Source organism: Rhinolophus ferrumequinum, chromosome 26 (genome assembly GCF_004115265.2).
Source record: "Rhinolophus ferrumequinum isolate MPI-CBG mRhiFer1 chromosome 26, mRhiFer1_v1.p, whole genome shotgun sequence".
In the NCBI taxonomy this organism is placed as follows: Eukaryota; Metazoa; Chordata; class Mammalia; order Chiroptera; family Rhinolophidae; genus Rhinolophus; species Rhinolophus ferrumequinum.
This window is the reverse complement of record NC_046309.1, coordinates 21,788,675-21,814,351: the sequence shown is the minus strand read 5'-3', so window position 1 is coordinate 21,814,351 and position 25,677 is coordinate 21,788,675. Positions and strand designations below refer to the sequence as shown.

Below are 25,677 nucleotides of genomic sequence, written 5' to 3'. Positions count from 1 at the left end.
ACCCTCTCAGCTGGCTTTCACTTAGACGGCCAGCAGTAACTATGCGTGCCATAGCTAATGAAACATATTCACAGAAACACTGCAATCAAGGAATCTTATTCAAAGAAATGGTCTTTCATTCAAAGGAGAGGAACCTGGTTGGCTTTAACACGACTTATAATCAAAGAGGACTCTTATCTTCATGAAAAGTCATTGCATGGCAGAAAAATAGTGGAAACAATTTTACATACCTCTCTTCCCTGAGGGATTCCAAGAATTTGGAAGCATCGCAGAATGGAAAAATGTCACAGTGTTACAAAGCACTTTAAAAAGAGGTTGTTATGATAGTTCTATATTTCAGCACAGAGTGATATTTAGGAGTTATGATTATGTCTGTTGAATAAAGTCAACTGTATTTTTGTGGATCAGAAAATAAGTAACATTTCCATTTTAATTCTGTGTGGGTACATTATATTTTAACTAGCATTGAGTGATCGTGTGGAGTACATAACATTAATTACATTTAAAATACAAGAGAGTCATTATTTTTATTAGTGCAGGAAAACTAAATGTGATTTTTGTGAAATGGATGGGAATAGTTCACCTGTTTAGGTGACATATACTGTACTTAGATATCCAATCGGAATTTTTTTTTTTAATTCAAAAAGGTCTAATACTCTTGATGATAATGCCTTTTAATAACAGACAAAGACAACATGTACATATATTTTATCATATAATCATTTTCATTGTAACACCGCAGGAGTACTAGCCTAGAAAAGATCCTCCTGGGAATTCATTTCAAATTATTGAAGCAGCTGTTTCTTCAGTTTAAAATAAAATATCCATAACAACTTCACACATGACAGATGCAAGGTAAGAACTAGATTCCACAGTGTGAGCTAAAAGCAGATGTTTTGAATGATCATATTTATAACCAGATACAATAAATCTTAGTTACCTATAGTAAGGTTTCATGAATATACTTTCCCAAAAATATCTTCAAATATACTTTATTTGGTTTCTTATATTTGGAGAATGAGGCTTCATGGAATATAAATACTATATAAATTCTTATGTATCTGGTCTTTTTTATTCTTGCTCATTTCCTATGCTTCTTCAAGACTAAAAGCAGTGTTAGGGCATTGAAATTTAATATATTTATTTAATTCCACACATTTCCACCACCCCGTTCAAAGTCAGAAGACTCTTTCTTTAAAAAAATAACCTCATGACTCCTAGAAAGAGTGACACCTTTAAAGTCTCAGAATAAGCAATTTGCTTGGTGAATGACAACTTATTATCTTTAGTGAATGTCAATATATAATTAGAATTTTTAAAAACTCTAAACAATGTGAAAACTTAAAGAAGAGTTTGATGGTAAGCGTGAAAGAGTAGAGTTATGAATGTCTTCCATTTGATTTTGTTATCTTACAGATGGTCACTCGTTATCCTTTCGCACACTGACTGACTTACATTTCTACACTAACACAGTTATGGCTTAGTGTGTTAGTTAGTTAGGAACCCAAGTGATCTGGCATCACAAGATGGAGTTCGTGTCCTAGCTTTGCTTCTTCCTGGTTGTACATCTTTAGCAGACACCATGAGCTCCCCCAAGTTCCTGACAGCATGACTGTTGTCAAGAACAGATATTAAATGATATACATAGACCATTCCTTTGTAATATATAGGAATTGTATTCCCAGGCAATGCATGTATGTTCTCAGTTTTCTATAAGGTAAACGGCCAGAGGTGTGTCACAGGCTATGCGTAGGCCCCTTCTTTAGCTTTGTTCCTACTATGGCAAAGCGTTATGTGTAGCTTTCTATGGCTGTTAAAACAAGTCATAGATTAGCTCAGAGCATCTCTATTAAATCTCACTCTTCCCCTGATGAGAAAGCAATTTCCCTAACAACGCCATCGTCAACGACAAAGGCAAGTATAGGAGAAAAACTTCCAGTTGAACTAATATGAAACCCATTTGTGAATTATACGTGTGTGTGGGGGAGGAATTTAAAGCTTTTAAATTATACAGTGAAAACAAACAAACGAAGAAACAAGCCATCACCTCTGCATGATGCTCTTCATTTTGCTGTAGGACTTCTATGCAGAGCTCAGCGAGATGGAGAACATCCTCCAGCTTTCTAGCAGGACTCGCCTGGTTCATGGTCTCTACAGAAAACACAAATCGGAATACTGTTACCTTAACAATAAAAAGTCAAACATATTTTCAGATGGAATAGGGAGACAGAGGTGTTGAAATAGAATGAGAAAGGATGTTTTTGAGAAATCAGAGACGCAAGAAATACAAACACGTACATTCTTTAAAAAAAAAAAGAAAAGAAAAAAGAAAAGCAAACCAGTTCACCAGACTGCAGAAAATATTTCATCCACAAAGCAATCACAGGGAACGGCAACTGCTCTGCCATTTAATATATAAGAACTAACAGGTGCATCAGCACATTAGATGCTCAGTTTCTGCAACAAACAAGTTGTACTTCTCCTCAAGGTCAGAGACACAAAGAGAGCAGATACCACAGTCTTTTCCTTCTCTCTGTATTGTATTACCAATACAATGCCATTCTCACCAGATGAGTCATTCCTGGCATTTGCAAAACCCATGCTTTTTTGTTGCTATTTAAATTCCCAGCCTGACTTGTCTATAGTTCATGTTGATTTTAAATTCAAGAAGTACAAAGTCACCTAAAACAACTCCGACAGCCTGCAATTAACTGATTTCCTCCCCTCCTTCCCTGCCCACCACCACCTTGCCCTCTCCAACTGGGGAGGAGCGGGGAGGCGTTCTTTGAAGCTGAAGGTTCTTCTAGCATTAAAGCAAAGGGGTCTACAAAGGCCAGGCCGCAATGGGGTTAAGTTCAGCTACCGGAAATTCAATAACACAGAAGGCAAAGTAGCTGATTTCAGAAATGCAACAAACTGGCAGGAATTAGAGGTGCCCTGTGTAACGAAACCGTTTCAACACTGAACGTGAAGAATAGTTTCCAAGAAGGCCATTCAACATAAATGTCGTCATGGGCTCTCTCTTTACCCCAGTATGGAAGTTGTAAGGAAGCGAAATCAAATTTTCAAGAAAAGAGCTTTTTATGTGCAACCTAAGGAGACTTATTTTGTTTTTGTTTTTGGTCTTCTGCTATAGCTCTTTTCCATTAATTTCTCCCTAAAACTTCAGCCTTAATTTTGGAGGAGACTCTTCCATTTGCTCTTAAATTTGTTCCTGAGGGACGTACGATAGTGTAGTGGCCACTGCTTATGGTTGGTGCTTGCTCATTAAATATTTATTGTAAGTTGACTCTACGTCACCGTGTGAGGCACATGGAGGTGACCATCCCCCAATCCTGGGACACATCCCACTAAATTCCCCTGTAGGACGGAAAGCCACTGACTGATCAAAGAGTGCGCTGGCTCGTCAGGAAAACCAGACTGCCCACCACCCCATCCCTGAGTGCGCCTACAATGTTCTTAGCTGTGGGAAATAGCAGGGAGTATAAGATACGTCCCCGATCTTAAACAACTCCCACTCCAAAATCAGCTACTGAAAAGGATCCTTAGACATCAACTATCCAACCTTCCATCTGTTTCATGAACACTTCAACATCCTCAAACAAAGAGGGAGTCGGGAGGCTCGGCACTTTGCACCACACTCTGCTTCGTAGGGCGCAGCTCCAGCTATCATAGCCTGGACAAGACCTTTAAGAAAAGTTTGCAAACAATGTAAAGCAAACGTAGCAATGACACAGGAGATGTGAGAAGAGAGTGCGGGCAGCAGGTGAATTTGGCGGGGATCAGCCGGGAGGTAACAAGGACGTGAAGCAAATCCCAAAGAAGTAACAAATGACCTAGGTTAAGAAGAGGAGACGTTTCTAGAAATGTTTGTATGTAGATATGTGGTGCATTTCAGAGGAAGGTGATGGCGATGATGGTGACATGTGTTACCATTTATTGAGAGCCAGTTATGTGTCAGGTACAGCAGGAGGAACTGCCCACGTGATCACACTAAGTTTCCTAATAGCTTTCAGTTATATGTTCTTTTATTCATGTAACTGATAAGGAAACAAGCTTGGAAGAGATCAAAACATGACAGATAATAAGTGGGGAAGGTGAGGCCTGAACTTAATGTCGGCTCTTATCATCACTGCCTTGTGCTTGCCTGGCTGGAGTCTCAACGTGCTGGGGGATCTGACGGGTGATGAGCCCAAGGTCAGACAGTGGAAGGCTTTGAGTACGCCAGTAAGCAGACTGGATAACTATATCCCACAGATAACCTGGGGACAATGGTTCTTAGCGGGGCTTTTGAATACATTGATTTGAGGAAAGCGCATTTGGTGGTTTTGTAGAACAAAGAAGGATTGGTGAGGTTGTGTGACATGCATCCTGAGGGTCAGGCCCAGTGATGTGGAGACCTAGGGCAAGACAGCAGTGGGAACAGAAAAGAAGAGCAAGGTGCAGGGACGCTTTGCTGAGAGCAAAGTCCTTGTGAGTGACTAGAAATTGCAGGACAGAGAGAGTGACCTTGAGGTTTAGAGACTGCATGGCTCAGAGGAGGAGGATGCATGGCTGATGAGACTAGGGAACGGGTCTTCTTCAGGGGGCCATCCCCTGTAGTTTAGGACGAATTCTCATACACGTGTAATAATAACTGTAAAATCTTCATGCACAGGGGGTTAGGATACCTGGAGCTTCTGCTTAGAAAATTCCTACTCATTATTCAAGACCCAACCTTAATGCTACCTGAGATGTGGGACCTTCTCCCAGTTCTGGACCTTCTCCCAGTTCTGGACCTCTCACAGTTCTGGGCCTGAATGTTTTGCTCCTCTCTCTGAGTTCTCTATTACAGGCTTGGAAACGGGATCTCCTTATCTTTTACTCACAATGTCCTGAGTAGGTTTTGAACCATGAAGGGTGCTTAAGGAGTGCTCACTGAGAATGTAGTGTTGTAATTTTTGAGGAAAAGCATGTTAAAAATAAGATCATTACCCAAATGATTTCACTTAACTTGGTGTCAGATTACAAATAGCTCCAATGTCACTAACACACCAAGCGTGGACTAGACAGTAAGTCCACAAATAAAATTCAGCGGTAGTCTGAGAAAACTGCTCAAATAACTGATGAATGCTGCAATCTTAAATGATTAGAGACAGACATTTTTTGGAAAAGAGTTTTCAAATAATTTTTAACTCTCAAGAGCCTATCACTTATATTCTTGAATTTCTCCATCTTTAAATTGAGGGTGTTGATTCAAGTTGAGGATTCTTAATCCAGGGAGACAGGAAGAAGTTTTAGGGGGTCCTGGAATGCCTTAAAATGATATGCTAATTTTTGTGTACAGAGGCATTTTTGGAGAGAGAAGGATTATGACTTTCAGATTCTCTAAGTAGGTCATAAACCAAAGAAATTATCAGTGAACTGTATAATCTCTAAGATTCCTTTTAGCTGAGAGATTCTATGCTTTCTATAAATGTGGGCTTTACCTACATTGGACTGTATTATTTCAACATATTTATATATGTTTGTATCATGTGTTTTTCATAAGGAAAGGAAAAGGCAACAAAATTTGTTTTTATCACAGAAGAGAAACTTATTTTTCCTACATACTTTAGAAGGTTATTACTGAATCCTCACAACCATTCTATAAATTAGGGAATCGTGACTCTCATTTCCAGACTAGGAAAAGGAATCTTGGAGAGGTGAGAGAAGATGTCCAAGCTAATATAGATACTAGCTGAGATGGGACGAACTCTTACCTATGACGCTATACAAGCAGCAATGATACAATGACTTGAATTCTTTTTCATTTGCAATTCTCTGGAGTAACACACACACAACTGAGTGTATGAATACATTCAGGAGAAACTTCTGAAGTTGCTGAAACTGTGAGGAGTTCATAAAGTCTCACATCCTTAGCCACAAGTATGCAATAATGGAAAAGAATCACAGAAACCTCAAAACTTAGTTCTGTTTACATAAGATTATGTCAAAACCAGCTTTTACATTTGACACCACCTTAAGGAAAACCTTTGACAGTACCCTTCGTCCTACTGAAACTTAAAAACAGTCTAAAACATTTTATTCTTTTAGATTAAATTTACTGACAGGATCAAAACCTGGCACTTGAACATAATGGCCACTCTAATACTTTAAATAAACGGCATTTTTATCAAGTACACTATGTATGCCATCTCGGCTGTCACCCGTTTGCTGACAGCCAAGCAGGTTAATGCATTCTACTGTCAGAACTCTGTTAGATAACAAGGTTATCAACAGCTCCACTAAAATTCTGAATACTGTGAATATTTGAGAATTCCTCCTTAAAATATTCACTTTCACTTTTTGGGTAACATTTCCACAGCATTACAGATGTCTATATTCTTTAAGCTTCACACCAAGTTGCTGATTGTTGTAATACATTTCAAACAGTGACATTTAAAACAAATATGCCCAAAGTAGCAAGTTTTCTTGATGAATTTTAATGCATTACATTTGGCTATAAGCTTCCTTCATTTTCGAACATTTTTACTTTTCTGTGAAAACACTCCTTGGCTCCTGGAAGCAGCTCCTTTTCCTTATACTTCTACATTTAGGAAGCGATCTCACTGGAGAAAAGGTAGGGAGGTGGAAAGCTGTAAGAAGACAGCTTGACGCTGTGCTTTAATTCTGCTTTCCAGGACATTCTCCTCCGCTGCCTCCCTTCCTGCCATTTCCTGTCAAAGTGCCTGGTGGTGCACACACAATGATCTCATGGTGACAGTTATGAGGGGATATGGAGAGAAGACCAGTGAGATCCCTTCAATTCCTTTCTCTCCTTATGCGATCTGTAGAAATGTGGACTGTGTTTGACCTTAACTTTGAACAGACTGGTTCTATCTGTGCACGCAGCTAAATAAGAAACAGAATTCAAGATCACCGGTGTTGGGCTGAAGGGCTATGGACATAATCCCATCACAGTACTGCCTTGTCTTCTTTCCCTTGCATCCGGGTCATGACGACCAGTTAGGATTCATCAAAAAAGAATGTCTGTATTATGTACTCAAATTTCTTGCTTGGTTCTTTCACATCCCCAGATTGGGTGGCCCTGACTTTGACTGAACAACCAGGTACGGCACGTAAGGTGCTGTACTAACAACGAGGGGCTAGAAAATGATGAAGAATATTTCCACTTTCACAGCATATATGTATCTCTCTGCCTAACCAAATTATCAGGTAGACGATAGCTACACATCACCCAATTTTCATCAGCACAAGGAAGTTTTGTAGTAAATCTCTGATACAGAGTGAATTGAATGCACTCAGGATGCAAGAACAAAGTTATTAGCTTGCAAGAAATGGAATCAAAGATATGTCACTAGGACGGCTTTAACTCCCTCATGTGTAACAGATGGGATTCTGCAAAATGAAATTATTCTTTTAGTGGGTGTTTGAGTTCAGAAACTTTATATCAGAGGAAGCTACTAGCAGTCTAATGTTAAAGTCTCCTACTTTTTCCTCCTCCCATTTGAAGAAAAAGAAGTCACTCTTCTGTTGCTTTTCCCTCCTTGTAAAGAACATAAACCAGAAGGATGAGGAGAAAGCCCTGACATTCAGGAGATAATTGAGAGGAGGAACTACTAAGACTTACGAAAAGACTACGGGGATAACTGCACATCCCGGGAAGAAAAAGGAAAAAGGAAAGAGGGGGAGGAAATGGGAAAATGACCACTATCTAGGGAAAGAGGTTACAGGAAGTACCACAGTTTGGAAGCAGAAGGGAGATTAGAAACATGAAAGCCTTTACCCGGAACATGCTCTGGAGACCCACGCAGTAAGGCTTTGCCTTGAAAGGTTTTAAAGAACAAGTGGGGCCATGGATACAGCATCTGATTTCCCCTACCTGGAACCCCAAAATTCATCCAGTGGCAAGGACTGCAAGCACCCTCTCTGTGGACTGACTGCTGGTTGGCTAAACTTATCTACCCCCAGACTCGGTTGAGAGATGGTGGAATGGATCCCTCCATTTCCTGTCCCCACAACCCACCCAACAAAGTAGATTGCTACCCTCCATCTTGTGCACCCCATAGAAATATAAGGAAACACCGCATCCCTCACACACACACACACACACACACACACACACACACACACACACACTGCTAGGGGCACAGAAACACTTTGTTCGAATTAGAGATCAGAAAAGATTCCATTGGAATGATAGTCTCCATGTTCGATGCCTCCTTCCACTCATAAATCCCTTTGGGCTGGCTCAGGGAACTGTTACTGGCTTTCTAGCCTGTCCTCACTTAAACCTTAATTCTTGTCAGATCTATGAGTCAAATGGAAAATCTAAATTTTTACTGAAATTTTTGGACCTCTCCACCAGCAACCTGTGGTAAGCGACATAGTGCCAGAGCCTAACACAGGTAGGCAGCTGGGAGTCGCAATCCTTGCCAGATCACAACAGTCACGGGCCTTTCGGGCCTTTTCATGCCAAGATGAAAGGAGGTAGGAGATCAAATACTTCCTTTGCCATTAAACAAAAACACCCCTCCCCTCCAAACCTGTCTGCTACTTTCTTTAGAGCTTGTCTCTAGACGAGATGATTCTGGGGGGAACTCTCTCACTTAGTCCCCTAGAGGGAACAGTATATAACTTTCTGGCTAATAAGATGGCCTTAGCATCTAGGGGAGAGGTAGTTTCTAAAATTAAGCCCCGCTTCCCCAACTCGTTAGGGTCAATCTAATTATATTTACCCAATATCTGATCCCCAAGACCTGACACAGTCAGCTCATGCAAGAGAATGGTGTCTCATTGACTCCCTCTCCTGGTTTGTCCGTCTGCAACCTACATGCTATTATGGTTCTAGGAATGTTGGAATTCATATTGCTCTAATCAATAAATGGAGTATCTTCCATATAGATCTGTGGCTCTCAACTTCATATCGCACCAGAATCACCTGGAGAGGCTGTTAAAACGCACAGTGCTTAACACCACTCCCAGTTTCAGATTCAGTAGGTCGTGTGTGTGGGGCCCAAGAATTCCCACTTCTAACAAGTTCCCAGGAAATGCTGGTCTGGGAAGTATACTGTGAGAATGCCTAGTGTTTATGAAAAACAAAGGTGACCTGTTTAAACTAGATTATTTTCTCTTTTACCTGAAATACAGCTACATCTTTATAGAAAGTTCATTTTAGAACAAAGGTGGCTTTTTTTTCCCTGTAGAATCTAAACGTATTTTACATCCTGTAATGTTATTCCAGATAGGACAGTGTACATATTTGGACAATCCTTGTATGAATGAAAAGAACTAATCTGGGATGCTATGGCCTATAGCCATTTAAACAAAATCCATGAGAATACTAATGCTACAGATGTTTGAGGACAATAGGTCTGTGGCCTCCTAATTCCAAGGCTCCCTTTGGGGCCAACTCGTTTAATGATCCTGTCATTTAAAGCAAAAGTTCCAGTTAATACCTCCTTGGAATTAACCACGCTAATAATATAGTGCTTTGAAATAACTGTCCTGTGGTCACAGTCACATGAACTACTTTACCTGGATTATTTGTCAGATCAGTAAATTCATTTTTCAGCAAATGGTCAGCTGAGGAATACAGGAGAACATGCCACTGGGTATAGGGCACTGGCAGCCAGACTGGATCCAAACTGAGCAATCTCCATGAGCCAATAGCCCGTGGTGACCCGTGAGTGATGGGCCGTAAGAATACAGATACATATGGGAGGTAAATGTCAGTGATGCTTTGTGAGACTTTCTTTAGGAGGCATATATATTCTCCTTTTAAGGTCTTAGTATAAGGGGTGATGGTGATGGAATTACAGAGAAAAGATTACTAGTTCACACACATACAATTTAATATTTGCTTTCACACCTGTCACCGGCTTTTATAGATACGTGATTTGTGAGAGTGGAGAAATATAGACCCCTTGGCTTGAATTTTATTAAAGTTGTCCTTTTAACTATTGAGGCCCTGGCTCTCCTCAAGTACATGAAGCAGGAAGATCTAAGATCTCACAGGACAAAGAAAACACCTTCACAGGGTTGTTGGCTGCAGGGACTAGAAGACTTGAGAGACTGAAACTAATAAATGGTCTCCTCCTTGATTTTACTGCATCATATCCATTTCCCCGCAATATCATCCAGATTCAGAAATTAAAAACCATCAGAATAATCTCAATTATAATAGCTGCCAGGCTAACACTAAAGTATCACACAATTAAGGTCTATAGCGTCTTAATTTCATGCTTCATCCTTCGTGAACTGAATACCTTGCATCCTACTCCTGGGCCTTATATCTTTCTTAAGGAGAAAGAGTGCCCTTGAACAAGGGAGGTCATGCAAGGTAGGACCCAAGAAGGCAGTGGGTAAAGATGGTCGTTCAGAAGCGGGCAAGAGGGAAGGTGAAAGGGACTCCGGAGGCTTGCTAGCTAGGAGGCACACTAAAAGAGTTGGAAAGAGAAGATTCCTGGACAGAGCAAACACAATATAAAAGATACCATTTGAAAAGATTGAGAGCCCTGGGTGCTAAGAAATCACTCAAAAGACCTTAATGTCTGTCTGTATGTCTTTGTGTCCTTTAATACATAATCAGTATCTATTAGGGCAGACAAGTCATGCATAGTAGTGGTAATATCTTTGGTGCTAAGATTTGGAGAAAGTCTCCTAGTTGGACAAGTATTAAGTCCAAATGTAGAGGGTAGGGTTGGGCTTAATGACATTTTAAATATTTCTACAGTGTTAACATTCTGGTCTGCCAGCCACTGTGGATGTGTGTATGCATGTAAAGATGCCTCTGGGGTATTTTATAGGTTTCCCTCTTGAAATAATAATAATAATAATAATAATAATAATAATAACTGGTATTACAAATGCTTTGATTAAACCTTTTAATTTAGTGCTTAAAGCTATAGGGCCATTTAGTTATGGCTGACAAGTAACGAACTCTTCCTAATTTCCCAAACTGTCCAGGCTTTGCGTACTTACAAACTCTGTTGGGAAATAAAGAGGTAGAAACCTGTCAGTTTGCATTACGCTGGTTTTGGCCAATTGGAAAAGACGTCTTAATACATCTAAACTACTCAGATTAACAAGGTGTTGCCGGAGCCACACTGCTGTATGTCACTTGGTTTACCTGTTGACACATGTTAGTAAATAAACAAGAGGGTCATCCATCAGTTGATTTCAAACTCTGGAGTTGGGGAATTATATATATTCTGCAAAATTGCTCATGAAAGGAAGAAAGCTTGCTATTTCGAGACTGTGTTTTTCTGTGAATCCCATTCCATGCAAAAGTAAAAAAAATAAAAAACCAAATACATGACACACTGTCAAATGATCTGAGTAAGCTGACATCCTTTCTGAGACCTTTTAAGGGACAGGTGCTGAACATGTGTAATGAGATTTCTCTGCATCTTCAGAGGAAGGAGAGAAGATTTTAGCAAGAGCTGCTCAGAGTGTTACAGATCCCGGCTGAGGGGATGATTCTCAGTAAGGAGCACAGCAAAGGAGATGTTACATAAAACGTTTTGTTCTATCAGAAGGTGCTTTTGTTCATGCTAAAAATTTCTACAGAAGGCAAATAGTCATTAAAGAGAAGCTTCTGGAAGAATATAGGATTGTTTTTCCAGATCCCAGGGAATCTGGAATATGTTTAATTAAGAAGCACTACCTCATGCAACAATCTGATTCATGGAGATTTCATGGCATCACTTCAGAGTGTGGGAAATATTTTTTTTTTCTCAAATATAAGTAGTTGGCTGACAATTCTATGTAGAAAATTAACAAATAAAAAAACAACATACTACATTTTATAAGAAAGCTAAAACAATGTTGTTTCATCTGAAATAGATATTAAACAAACTTAGAAAAACATCGAGGAAGTGAAAAGGTGAAATATTAATCGGGGATAGTTACAATAAAGAGAAATGCTAAATTTATAGTGGTTGATAGTTTCTTCATTACATTAAGGTCTCTCATTTCTCTGGAGACCATGTTTCTATCAGAGAGGAATTCAGCTCATTTTTATCCATGTAGTAAGTCCATCTTTCTAACATCATCTCTCAAACAGCCCATCCTTTCCCACTACTTGTGGGTCCCACTTCACTCCAGATGAACCACGTATATACAGCAGATCCTCAGATAACTCATTTTGCTCAGTGTTGTTTTGTTACAATGTTGATGAGATGCCACAGGAAATAACTCTTGTTTATATCAATCAGCCTATGGCAATCAGCCTACTGGTTTCATTATATGTCATTTTGCTGCAAGTTGCAGAACCTATCAAGAATATTAAATGAGGACTTTACATAAGTCGTCTCTACTTTTCTATTCTGAGTGTCTGTCTTACTGTGGGCGTTGGTAATGAAGAGTCTTGTAATTTGTTTCAGTACCTGGCAAGGCAAGTCTCCACACTCTGTTTTTAATTTCTCCCTTTTTAAAGTTGACTTAGTTATTCAGAACTCTTTATTCTTCCATTTAAATTTTAAAGTAATCAAGTTCTTTAAAAAAAACCCTGAACACACAATGTGATATATAGATAATGTATTACAGAATTGTACACCTGAAACCTATGTAACTTTACTAACAATTGTCACCCCAATAAACTTTAATAAACTAAACAAACAAAAAAACCCCTGGAATTCTGATGCACACTGCAGTGAATTTATAGATTGATTGAAGAGTTTTATACTTGTATATTATACTATCAAACCATCCATCTTAAAGTCATGGACTGGTCTGTGTATCTATTCAGATTATTCTCCATGACCTTTATTTGAATTTCAAATTTTTTTTTTATAGAGGTCTAGGAAGTTACGCACGCTTTTGGTAAAGTTAATTCCTGGATACCTCATAGTTTGGTGGTTACTATGAAAGGTACTTTATTGTTCTTTATATTTTCTAGCTAGTTGATTGATGGTGGGACCAGCGTTTTCAGTGTGGTCCATGGAATCCCCAAGACCTTTTGGGGGTCTGTGAGGTCAAAACTATTTTCATCATAATACTAAGGTGGTTTGCCTTTTTAATTCTGTTGACATTTACACTGATGGTGCAAAAGTAACGGTGGGGAAAACTGTTGTTCCCTCAGCATGAAATCAAGACTGTGGTGCTAAATTATACTCATCATTGCATTCATCACCACGCACCCAAAAAAAAAACACAAAACAAAAACAAAACAAAACCCCAAACATCAATGACGTCATAGGAATGGCGGCAGCGAGGCGCACTTTCTGAGTTCTCCTCCGGATCTTATTACAAACGGGATCTATAACCCATCAAAGAACTCTTTGTTCATCACACAGAACAGCTAAGAGACTCATGGATTACTTGAAGCTAAGGATTACTTGAAGCAAATTATCAATCATGCTATAAACATTTAAATTAAGACGAATAGAAAACATATATTTTGGATATACTCAATTTGGCCCGATTAAACCAGAAGGTTAAGTTTTCCCCATGATTTAACTCCAATTTTCTGCTCAACTTCGTTGGAAGAGCTACAGAAATACTGAAATAGTGTGGGTCAAACTGTTTTATATTATAAATGTGTAATCATTTTTGTAGGGATGGCTCCTCCAAGAAACCTATGTAATTTTACTAACCATTGTCACCCCAATAAAGTTTAACTAAAAACAAAAACAAAAAAAAAAAAACCCAAACAAAAACAAACAAACAAAAAACCCCAACCAGTTTTATATAAGAATGTAAAATAGCATTTACATTATATTTGGAATTATAAGAAATCTAGAGATGATTAAAAGTATATGGGAGGATATGTGTAGGTTATATGCAAATGCTATACCGTTTTACATAAAGAACTTGAAAATCCATGGATTTTGGTACCTATAGGGGATCCCCCTTAGATACCGAGAGATGACCGTACACTGTGCTTTGGAAGGAGATGCATAGCTCAGGGTAAAGCATTTTTTAGGGTGATAACATGGCTACAGATGGAAAGGAAGCATCTTAAAAAAAGACAGAGGTATAAGCCACAGGAAAAAAGAGACATAGGATGGAATAAAATCCACCCAAGAAGAGGTAGGTGGACTTGGGGTCAATATCACAGGTGGGCGAGTCAGCCGTGAGGAACACCTCAGATCCCCTGATGCTGGAGAACAGGAGACATGGGGAGCCAGTACGTTTTAGGTACAGACCTAGAAAGCTGAGGCTCACTATGATTACAGGGTTGAAAGGAGCGACTGCCCTCAAATATCCTAAGTTAGGTGTCATCGAAACTTACGATCTAGTTCCTATGAGAGCCTGATTTAGAAAGAGAACATTGTTCAAGATTGAATCAAGTTTTCATTTCTATATGTGGGATTAACTATCACCATCCCTGATTGAGACTGCCTTTATCTATTATATGTCACCCTACAAAAATCACATTGAAAGAGGAGAGAAGGCAGGGATGACTCATTGAGAAAGAGACTGTGGATCGAGGGAAGGTGTTGCTTGCTTAGGTCACAGAACACCTCAGCAGAGGCTGACAAATCCTTCTTGGCAATGTTAGTTCCAATAGAAGGGACAGAAAGCCCAAACCAGAGGATGCATGACGGTGCTGCCAGCAGCTGTTTTATAGGGAGTAACATACCCTAATGCTTTCTCAGCGTTAAATGCAGGTAAAACAGGAAGGATGTTAAAGGAACTCAGACTCAAAACCAGTTTTAGAATAGAGAGAGCTCAGCGTCCTTAAGTGCCCCCATGGTTTGTCTGGAGTTGACAGAACCCTTGTCCTTTCCTTTGGACACTAAAGCTGTGTGTATAGTGCAGAGGCCCTGGAAGCTTCACAAGCGTTACCATCATGTTGCCGCTGGTGTCAGGGTCCTCCTTGCGTCCTCATCTGACTTTTCACTTGGTTAGTTACCTGCGTATGCAAAGAGCTACTGTGACCCTGCATAACATGTGTTTCTTGTCTTAAGCTAACGGAAGGTACTCACAGAGCTGTACAGCACTGTAAGGCATAAGCAAATAGAGTCTTCACTTGCCTCTTCTAATCAATGATCCCTGCAACTCCGGTTTATTATGTCCCCAAAACAGCTTTTGATACATAGGAATTAATCTGTAAGCATTGTCATGAGTTAACTAATTGGTGTGATCGCAGATTAGATATTGTGAGGTTGTTATGTTGAGTGGCTAGTCAAGTGGCGGGAGAAAAGGTGAGCAAATCACACACCAGAAATCCTCTTTCATTCCACAACAGATGTGGAAAAGGCTGAAGTGAATCTTATCAGTTATAGAGTACATAAAAGAGAATATGGTCTTAAAACTTTCTGGTGTGTACATTACATAGAATAAGGCTAACAGTGTGGCAAGAAAGTAGTGTTAAAGACATCCGATTCAATATGTTGATAAAAACTTGTTGATAAAAATACTTTAAAATTAACATTTCCATTATATCATATTAGATGATGGAAATCGAGGTAATTCAGTGCTATCAGAAAAAATTACTTTCTTAGGTAATTGAAATATTTCACTGACCATCTGAAAAATACTCATAGCTTTTCTTTATATATAGGGCCAGACTAAATTTTAATTTGGTCCCTATCCAGGAGATCGCAGACACTAAATAAACATAGCTCCAGCAATGGGTTTTTACTATACACGAACATACTTTACAAACTAAAAACTTCTTACAGATTTATAGGATGTTCTCAAATATTCTCAAGAAAAAGACAATTTGTTTGAGAGCCAGAAACCGTATCATTCAATTTGTCCCTAAATTATTCAGTGACTCAGAAGCAGAAATTGTCACCAAGGTTTTACTTTTAGGATAAGGTCCCGCCTCCAAGCCACACTATCCAAAAAAGCGGGAGAGAAATTTTTAAATTACCTGTTGTATTCTTTTTAGGGTAAGGATACTTTTTTTTTTTTTTAACATACAAATTATCTTTTGCAACGTGTTGTCAGTGTTTATGAAAATGCAAATTTCCAGATCTATTATTTAGTCATTAGTAACGTGAATTCATGGTAACATATAATACTGAAAGAAATTTTAAATCAAATTTATAAAGGAATAAAAAACTTTTACGAGAGAAAACTTATGAGTATGTTATCCTGGAAATATCAGTACATCATTACTCTTGAACAAAAATATTTTCATTAACTGTGCAGTGTTTTATATACTCTCTTCTATACACACACATCCTTATGCAGAACAAATTTTATTTATTATTTGTCACTACACTCTGACAATGGAGTGCTAAATTAAAATGCCACCCCAATGGCAAACACATGCTAAAGACGTAAGGACTGCCACACTGCAATTTCTCTCAAAGAAAGTAAGCAGACCAGCCCTCTGGGAAACTGTCTCTATCCCGTTCAACTGAGACTGAAAATGAGAACACTGGGGGTAAGACGGGGGCGCCTGGCAACCAGAGGGCCCTGACAGAGCTTGACTGCACAAAACCTGCCTGCTCATCCCATGCTACTTTAGTTTAGGCCACCTCCACGCACGGCTCTGGATTCACAATAAGCCTAGGTAGCAAATCTGTGCAAAAGATCTCAGGTCAAGGCGAGCTCTAAGGAATGGTCTCCCTTCTTATATCGGAAGTCACAACACATGTAGTTTTCAGGAGAAAGATGGGACTGCTTTTAGATGTATTGCTGTTGTCTACAAGAAATCCCTTGAATTGAAGAACAAATTGTTTCTTCTTTAAAAATAATAGCTGATTTTCATCAACAGGCATGTGATTAAAATAACACAGTTGGGAAAATGAAGTTTCAGCATTATTTTGAATCCTAGATTACAAATAAAAAGGATGTTACTATTACCTAAATAGTATAGTTAATGATAAAATTGAACCAAAGAAGAAACCCAGTTGATTTTGCCACGGTATAAATCTCAAACATTTCTTAAAATTAAAAAAAAAGAAAAAAAAAACTTTCTAGAAATTTCACGTTTTTAAAATGAACGATCTGTTCTCATGAAACACATGCAAAGAGTGCCCAGGAAGGAAAGAAGGCATTAGAGAGAGAGAGGTCATTTGTTTTATTTAATCTATTATCAACTTGTAAAATCCCTTTATTCTGCAAATTTGTGCTGCCAATGGAGAATCTGAAGATTTCCAAGGATGGAAGAGCACTGAGTCAAAACTGATCACCATTCTGAATGACAGAAACAACTGAAACAGGTTAGATTACTAGATACTCTTAATGCATCTGTGATCTACAAACTCTGGCTTCTGTGATCCAGAGTTAATGCTTCCTCGCCCCTCCCCCACCAACAAGGGTCTGAAATGCTAGTTTATTCTTCCAATCGTGTTATTTTTTAAGTGGCTAGTTTTTGCTCTGCATTGTTAAATAGCCAGTGATCGGTTTGAATGACCTTTTGCAAGCCAGCTTGCCAGTTTACAGATGGTCTCTCTGCTACGGCCTGATCATTCTGTGCCATAGACTCATTTGTTCATTCGGTAAATATTTATCGAATCTTAAATACACACCGGGCGCTTTTCTTGGCACTGGAGATCCAGCAGTCATTAAAATCCAAAAGCCCCGCCCTCGTGGAGCTAACATTCTAGGACAACAGTTATAAGCACCACAGAGAAAAATAAAGCGGGGAGGAGGGTGAGTGAGATGCTGTGAGTTAGGGGGAGGCTGCAGATGGCAATCACTTTCCACACCTGACACTGTCAGGTGTGTGTGTGGGGAAATAAGAAGGCGCAGAGGCTGGCGTCCAACTCTGAGCCTCACACTAGAGACCTCTGATGTCCAATTCAGCAGCCACGAGCTCCCCGTGGCAGACGAGTACTTGCAATGGGGCTCCTGTAACTGAGAGGTCCTGTGAGAGTAAACACACGGGCTTTCAAAGACGCTGTATGACAAAAATAATGCAAAGTAGCTCACTCATTCTGAACACATTTGTATACTGAATACATTTTGAAATGACACTATTTTGGATCTTTGGGTTAAAGAAGCTCTCATTAAGTTAATGTCACCTGTTTCTTTTTACCTCTTCACTATGACTACCAGAAAAATTTAAGTTCCACACACGGCTTCCGTCATATTTCTGTGCGAGAGCACCATCCCAGACTTCCTTCTGAACGGCCATGCATTTTAACTGAGTGCATATTTAATTACACAAGCTTACTCAGAAAGGGGAGGGCAGAAGACATAGAAAAATAAGAAGATAGCTTCTATAATTATATATCAGGCACATAGTAGGGTCTAATTTCCCACTGACTATGTGCCCAGAGCCCAGCTGATAGCTAATAACCTCTCTGCTTTAGTTTCCTGAAAAAGGGATAATAATAATAGTATTTATTGTAAAGGGTTATTGTAAGGAATACACGTGAAGTGCTTAGACTAGTGCTTGACACATAAAGGTTTGTCCTTATTATTAAATAAACATCCTTATTTTGGGGGAAAAAATGGCCCTACAAATATTAACCCTTGGCTTTTGTGATGTGGTTGAGACATTTATCAGAAAATGCCATTGCTGTGAATCAGACAGCCTTGGAGGCAGGGCAAAGCGCATGACTAGGGTTCTGGTATCTGAGAGATATGGGTGCCATCTCAGGTTTGTTGGATTTTAATAGCGACGGCACAGCCTTGCACAAGTTGCTAACTTCTTCTGGAGTCTCAGTTACCTCTTTTGTAAAATATCTATTTTGGAGAGTTGTTTAGGGAACTATTGAAGCAGTGTAAATACAAAACCCCTACGGCAATAGACAGTCAATAGATGACAAAATTATGACAACGTTTGGGCAGATTTTTACTCTTCTCTACAGTACACACTAACCAAGGATAATGATTATGACACCCGAGAGAGTACCGTCTGGAAGTGTTATCAAGCATTTGAGTTCTTACACATGCCATTGATATTGTCATTTTTTTACTCACTTCTAAAAGCACCTCCTAAACATTTACTAAATAACCCTGTTAACTTGCAACTAACTACAACTAACGGGATAGAACTGCATTTTTTAAAAGCCTCTCTTTTGCTACTTCAGAACATTCTCCAATTGAGATTAGCTTTCCCTTCGATCCACTTCAATTACTGAGACTGCACGGATTTTTTTTCTTTGCAAGCATTTAATTTTTAAAAGACATGTTTCCTAGCGTCACCAGGCTGTACAGTTGAGCAGTGGTACAGATTTTCACAATGCGTGACGGGAAGGCTTCCATCTGGTGGACGTGAGGCACACAGGGGACAGAAAGTCCTCTCTCCGCTTCGTGAAGGGGCAACGCGACCCCTTCCTATTTCCCAGGGGAAGGAGAGGAGCCTCTGTGGGCTGGGGATCTGCACACCTGGCTCTGGTCCCAGCTGGCCGACCTATTTACTCTGTGGCAGTGGGAAAGCCACTAACAACCCTGACGTCTTCAGGATAAACTATAGATAAAAACGATTTTAACAACAGAAATGTTGTGGGGGTAAAATGCCAGAAGAGGTTTCGAAAAACTTCGTTCAAGAGCGTGGGACTGTTGCTACCACCGTGGGCCGTCATAAAAGGGACCGGCAGTCTCATATTGTTTTCTAATTCATTTTTTCCTAAAGTGTACTTTCGTTTTCATGCTACCTAGGTATGTTCTTTCCCCTTTTTCCCGGCTCTGAGTGTTTGGTTCCTGACTCTTTCTGGGGTCAAATGCTGGAAAAGACTTGAAAAACATAGGAAAGCAACAGAAACAAAGCTCTTAGCAGACGGTTTCAGTTGAAAACCACCCAAGCAAACTCGCATGTAAAGAAGAAAAGAAGCTGCATGCGAAACTGGACAAAGATAAGCAAACTAGGACTAGAAAGGTTGATCACTTGTCTCTTGCTCCATTGTTTCCAATGAAACTAACTAACCGCTGTCTCTGTCCCAAGTACTAAGACCTGTATGGTGTTGGCAGCATAGTGCTGGCTGCTGGGGATACAAGTGACCCGGGGATACAAGTCCAGTACAGAGCCTGCCTGCAGGGGGCTGACGAAGAGACAGACAGGACGAACAGATAACGGCCTATGTCATTAAAATAATTACAACCGTGATAACTGACACTAGAAACACGTAACAAAACCTTTCAAAATTCAGAGACCCAGAGAACTCTTTCCTAGCACTTTCTTGCAATGGGATTTCATCACCTCTGCACATTCCTACTATTAAAAGCTTTCAAAGTTAAGAGCTGCTTATTTTTCATGTAATAGCATTTATGCTTTTGCACTTTCATGTTATTTTGCAGGAGTGATAAAGGAAAGATGGTTCTCTTTTCTAGTTGTAAGAGCCCTTCAAATTCTGGCGACAGCTTCCAAATAAGATTAGCGACCACGCTTAAAATATAATGCATAACATTAATACAGCCTCAGGTGTTTTGCTTTGAATTCGTATCAAAAAACATTGCTGAACTTTAGAGAAAAATGGCCTCTATTTTCCCTACAAAGCATTAGTAATAGTTCTGATAAAATGAAAGTATTTTCACTGCCTTAGTCGAAGTGATCTAATAGGAGCCCTGAAAAGGAAAGAACTATTCATAATATCAAAACACAACACCACCACGTTAGAAACAATGGCACATGCATGCAAGAACATCAATTACCTGTTTCCTTTTCTGCTGGGCCTAAAACATAAGAAAAGAGAATTGAGGAGAAAAGCAAATACCACCCATGTTGCTCACATAATATAGAAGGCTAATCCAGCAAAGAAAAGTAGTCCGCTTCCTATTTCTAACTTAAATTTGACTTTGTGATCTGATCCTGAGCCTAAAACAAAAGCTGTTTATTTTTTAAGATACAAAAAAGGGGAGGAAAGGAGGTAATGCAGAGCATAGACGTTTTTCTCATCTAATCAGCATGCATTTTGTTATTCTGAAAGGAGACTGCTCAGTAGTCCTACCCAGCTACATTTCTAGGATCCATTTTCTAGAATGTTCTCACACTGGAGGTACGAGAGGGTAACTCCAGAAAGGGGAGAGGTGGGACAGTCCCCTGCTCACTGACCATTTGGTCCTATTTAGGCTTTCCTCTAACAAGGCTTGTTTGTATGTGTGATCAGAAGAATAACAACATCTCTCAGATCACAACTGTTGCCTTGTTTGTCTGTCTAACTGATTAATGAAAGAAGCCCATGGTTGTGTACAAATAAAAGAAGGGTCTTCATTTGGACATAACTGAAATGTACCCTATGATTAGAAAATAAACACAAAGATATACAAATATACTCCATATTTTTTCAGTAATCTTGGGTAAAGTAATGGTCAACTAGATGGTTAAGAACAAAAAGATTCTCATAGTTTTTTTGAATAATTTTCATTATATATTTGGATAAAATAATATTGTTTATTAAGGTTGTCCACATTTTTATCTCTGCCAGATTTGAAAGGTTTTAATATGTCTATTTTTATATCAATTCTTTCAATCCGCATTTGTAACACTCACTATTCCCAAAATATGAAAACTGTTTGAATGAGTATTCAAAATGTGAAAACCAATCTGTTTATCTTCCTCTTTCCCCAAAATGATCTAATATTCATTGCTTGTGCTTTAACACAACATGATATCATAATTAATGATGTTAAACTGGTAACTAAGGAGGTTTCATGTTGTTACTCTCGTGATATAATATTGGTTGCTATAGTGATGGGATGGCTTTTTTGTTAATCACTCAGGAGGTTGGTTATTGCATGCTTGTTAGAAAGCTTGATCATATTTGGAGAGAAAAAAGGATATAACACGGCCAATTATCTCTCTTTTTCATTGTCCCAATTTTGATGAAACTATCATAATACCAACTAATTAGTAAATTTATAATTCATTATGTACAATTTTATATTAAAAGTTACTAAAAATTTTCTAATGAATTATTTACTTTTTATTTTTATAAGTATTAAACACTGAAAACTTTTTTCCTCCCTAGTTAATGCTACACTACACTAGCTAGTTTTATAATTAAAGAATTTAAGGTCCTTTCTATTACTTTTATCAATCAAAGGACTACTGAATAAAAGCTGATTGTATGACTTTGCCACAAATTTCAAGCTACTTATTTCTAAACATCTTAAATATCAATACCTTAATGAATAAAACCTAAAGAAAGAGGAAAAAAATGCACAGTCCTCTCAAGAGATCTAATCTTCCAAATGCATCAATATATTTCAAGCAATTAAAAGTTGCAGGGAACTCTATCAGTTTATTTCAGCTCTCATGATAAGCAACAAGTTTCTTCCTTCTCTGAGTAACAATGTAGAATAGAAAATAAAACTATGTAATACTACACTGTTACTGATCAGAAAAGAATACACTGTCCATAGTTTAAATGTTAAACATACTTACAGTAATGTCAAAAAACACAACCCATGGAAACACCTTTTGGTTTCTTGAAAACTCAAAATAAGAACAAAGGACAACTTAAGCACGAATCCTGGGTCTTTCATTCAAGCAGAGTCCCAGGAGGCATATTAAAGCAATGAATAGGAAAAAGCTCTTCAGTTCACCAGCTGAGATTTTAATGAGACATTTCCCTTTGCCTCGGTACAGGTTTGTTCAGGAAAGGAAAGGACTTCGCACAGAAAATTCAGTTAATAGGCATTGTTGGCTTACACTGCCACTTTGGCAACTGCTCACTGCACTGACCTTCTATTTTGGCATATTCTGTGAGTCTAGTGTAATTGATCAAGGCAGCTTTCTCCAGACATTTTCTGACCACTTTTTTCACCTCTTCTGCTGGTATGGGAGTGGCAATATCTTTCATTAAAACCTAGAGAGAGAAAGAGAGAGAGAGAGAGAGTGAGGAGGAGGAGAGAGAGAGGGAGGGAGGTAAACGGGAGGGAGAGAGGGGGAGAGAAAGAGATTGCATAAAATATTAAAGACAAGTTACACAAATTGTTCTAGACCTGACTATCAGTAGGAAGCGGTCCTAGGTAATACCGGGGGAAGTACTGAGTGGGCACTTCACAACTGGGCAGTAAGCCTCCACTCTGGGTTTCCCCTGTCAGAGCCGCATTTGGGCACCAAAACCTCCCACAGGCCAAGCCACCACTCATGTGACTGTCCCTCTTCCTCCAGGGACCCATGACACCATTAGAGCAGCTGTTTCAGATCAAGATTAAAGTCCTTGGGACAAGTAACAAATAAAGTTTGCCTTCCATATCCATCCCTAATTTAAAAGCTTTAAATGTTTTGAAAACATATATGAAAACGGGCAACAAAAATTCCATTAAGAGTAAGCGTCATTTTTGAGCTCTGTACAAATCAAGACCATGCCTTTCACTAATTAAACTTTAGTTATTGTGATCTACTGAGGACGGAGAAAACTTCTTTGTCATAGTGAAATGGAACAGTGAATGTTAAAGTACATGAAAACTTCCTGAAATTAGAAAAACACTGCTTATTTTTCTGCTGGGCTCCTAAACTGTGTTTTTGGATTTTCTTTCTTTAAAGATATTACCAATAAACTTGAATAAGAAAAAAAAATATTACTACTGGCAAGGGGAAAATACAATTATATCCGGAATTCAAAATATAACGTATTTAATCATTTTTATAATGATTCATTGATAATTTTCCTTAAAACTTTCTGGGTGATAAAACTGCTCACAATAAAAGTTTTGATTACACTATTAGTCAAATTCTGTTTTTCCACACAGTTAATGGGGTTTTTCTTGCTTTGCTTACATTCAAACTATAAAGTACACAGCAAAATGTTACTATAGAGAAGACAATACTTTTAAGTGTTCTGTCCTATTAGCATTTCTTGAAAGAAATGATGAAAGAACATAAACACACGCATTTTATGCTTTATTATTTCATTCTCTTTCGATCAACCTGGGCACTAAGAATTTTATAATCTCAAATTCATTAAATCATTTTAGCACTGATGATCCTTGACAATGTACGTTAATTTTGTTAGGCCAAGTTTCCTTTTGAAAATAGCAAACTTCATCATTGGAAAGCCTCCTCTCCTATCAACTTCGATTATTCTTCATATTCTCATATTAAAAATCTTTGGCACACTGACATGAATTCGGTACTTTAATTAGAACTGCACATTCGACTCTTTACAGCCAGAAAAATCCTTCTACTTATAGTAAAAAATATACAAACATGAACATGCACTATTATTTTTAATGTGATTGTTGCTAAAATTTAAGATTAACTTTTTACCATATGCAGAACCATAAACTTTCCTATTAGGCTTTCCCGTGGTGACAGACTTTTAAATAACAGAAACAGCTGTTACAATTAGAATGTATATATCTGTTACAGAGGTGAGTTCTGGGTTGAAATCAGGCAGTAGTTCCTATCACCTAGGGGCTGGGCACAATCCACTTGGAGAGGGCGGAACTGAATCCCCCTTTCACGCAAGTTCAGGTCAGGTACTGGTTGAATACAGAAAGGGAGACACCACTTCTGTGAGTTTCATGCTTCCTCCCATGTTCTTCCAAAGTATCATAAGTATCAAGAATGCACAAGTAGATTTTATTTTAGCTTTCTAAGATGTCAGTAAGTACAGAGACATGAAAATGAAGATATGGCTTTTACTGCTTCTCTCTTAATTCAGTAAGAGATGTGGTTAGTGACTATTGCTGGAATAAAGGTCACTGTTCATCCTGCCACCTGTTAGAGCAGAGCGTGAGGGCAGGTCGCCACCACTAACTGTTCCCTGCCAGGAGAGGAAAGGAGGAGGGGGCCGTCCCTTAGAAACAGCTCACAGAGCGGCTGCCCTAGGTACTCAGGATGGGATGTGGTGCCAAAATGTAAAGCTATCTTTCAGGATTTCATCTTATCCATGATACCTTAATGAATACGATGAAATGTATACTTTAAAAAGCTTGAGTTACATGCAACTATTAATATTATAAAAATTCTATTAAAACAGACAATTACTACAATAATACTTCAATCACACAAGTGACAGCAATCAAGGATAAGACAGGGATATATACATGAAACCAATCTATAGCCCAAGATCTCATTTTATCCATCAGTTCTGGCCCTCATCTCCCAGCTCCTTAAATCAATGAAGAAAATGTTTTCCCTTTTTGCTTTTCATAGAGGTGCTAATAAACAACACACTATCTAGAATTCATTGGGCAGAAAAATGGACAAGAACAAGTGCTTGAAGTCAATACATCAGGACCATAATAATAATAATGAGCTGTAGATGGTCTCTAGACATTCTTTTTAGCACAGATAAGGAGTAAGAGTTGTCCACACTACTTAACTGTTAGCTGCCAACGAGTGTACGAATCATTTTATAGACAGATGACAATGATACTTCCCTTTCAAACTTAGTCTGCCACAAAAACAGGAGTGAAATATACTTTCATTAATAAATGATTTTTCCACATGGATATGAAACCTTGTTGACTATTTATTTTTTGAGGGAAAATGAATTTCTACAACTTATGAGTTCATTTAAAGTAACACCCAGAGTGAATTGAAATAAATTCTGAGATGAAGTTGGAATAAAATGAATGATATGTTTGTGAATGTTAAATAATAAAGTCTTAGAGGTACAAGGAATATGACAGGTAGAACTACAAATAAATCAAGAGGAATAATAAAAGAACTGTGAAGTCTGAAAAACATAATTATACTTAATTAAAAAAAGACTGCTTCATGAGGGGAAAAATAGATGGGAGAAATAGATACTGAAAAACAAAAGTGCCATGAACTCAGCATATGATGGCAGTGGTGGGTTTTAGAAAGGCTTTGGGGAGGAAGAAGCAGGATGTAGGGAAAATGTCAATGGAGCAAGAAAAGGTGAGAAACTGATGACATGTGTGGCA

General features: G+C 38.6%; 1 protein-coding gene across 21 annotated transcripts in view; it reads right to left on the bottom strand.

Annotated features, from left to right (window-relative positions):
- Positions 1-25,677, bottom strand: part of CADPS2 (calcium dependent secretion activator 2) — a 473,581-nt gene that overhangs the window by 86,934 nt on the left and 360,970 nt on the right. For 8 of the 21 annotated variants that reach the window (XM_033098836.1, XM_033098847.1, XM_033098838.1 and 5 more), the window contains 4 exons: positions 22,520-22,643; positions 20,488-20,508; positions 2,048-2,151; positions 231-239 (listed from right to left, as the gene is read on the bottom strand). In XM_033098836.1, coding sequence (XP_032954727.1) covers positions 231-239; positions 2,048-2,151; positions 20,488-20,508; positions 22,520-22,643 — 258 coding nt within the window. The remainder of the gene's footprint in view (positions 1-230; positions 240-2,047; positions 2,152-20,487; positions 20,509-22,519; positions 22,644-25,677) is intronic. The other 13 variants (XM_033098855.1, XM_033098852.1, XM_033098844.1 and 10 more) reach the window with 3 other exon arrangements.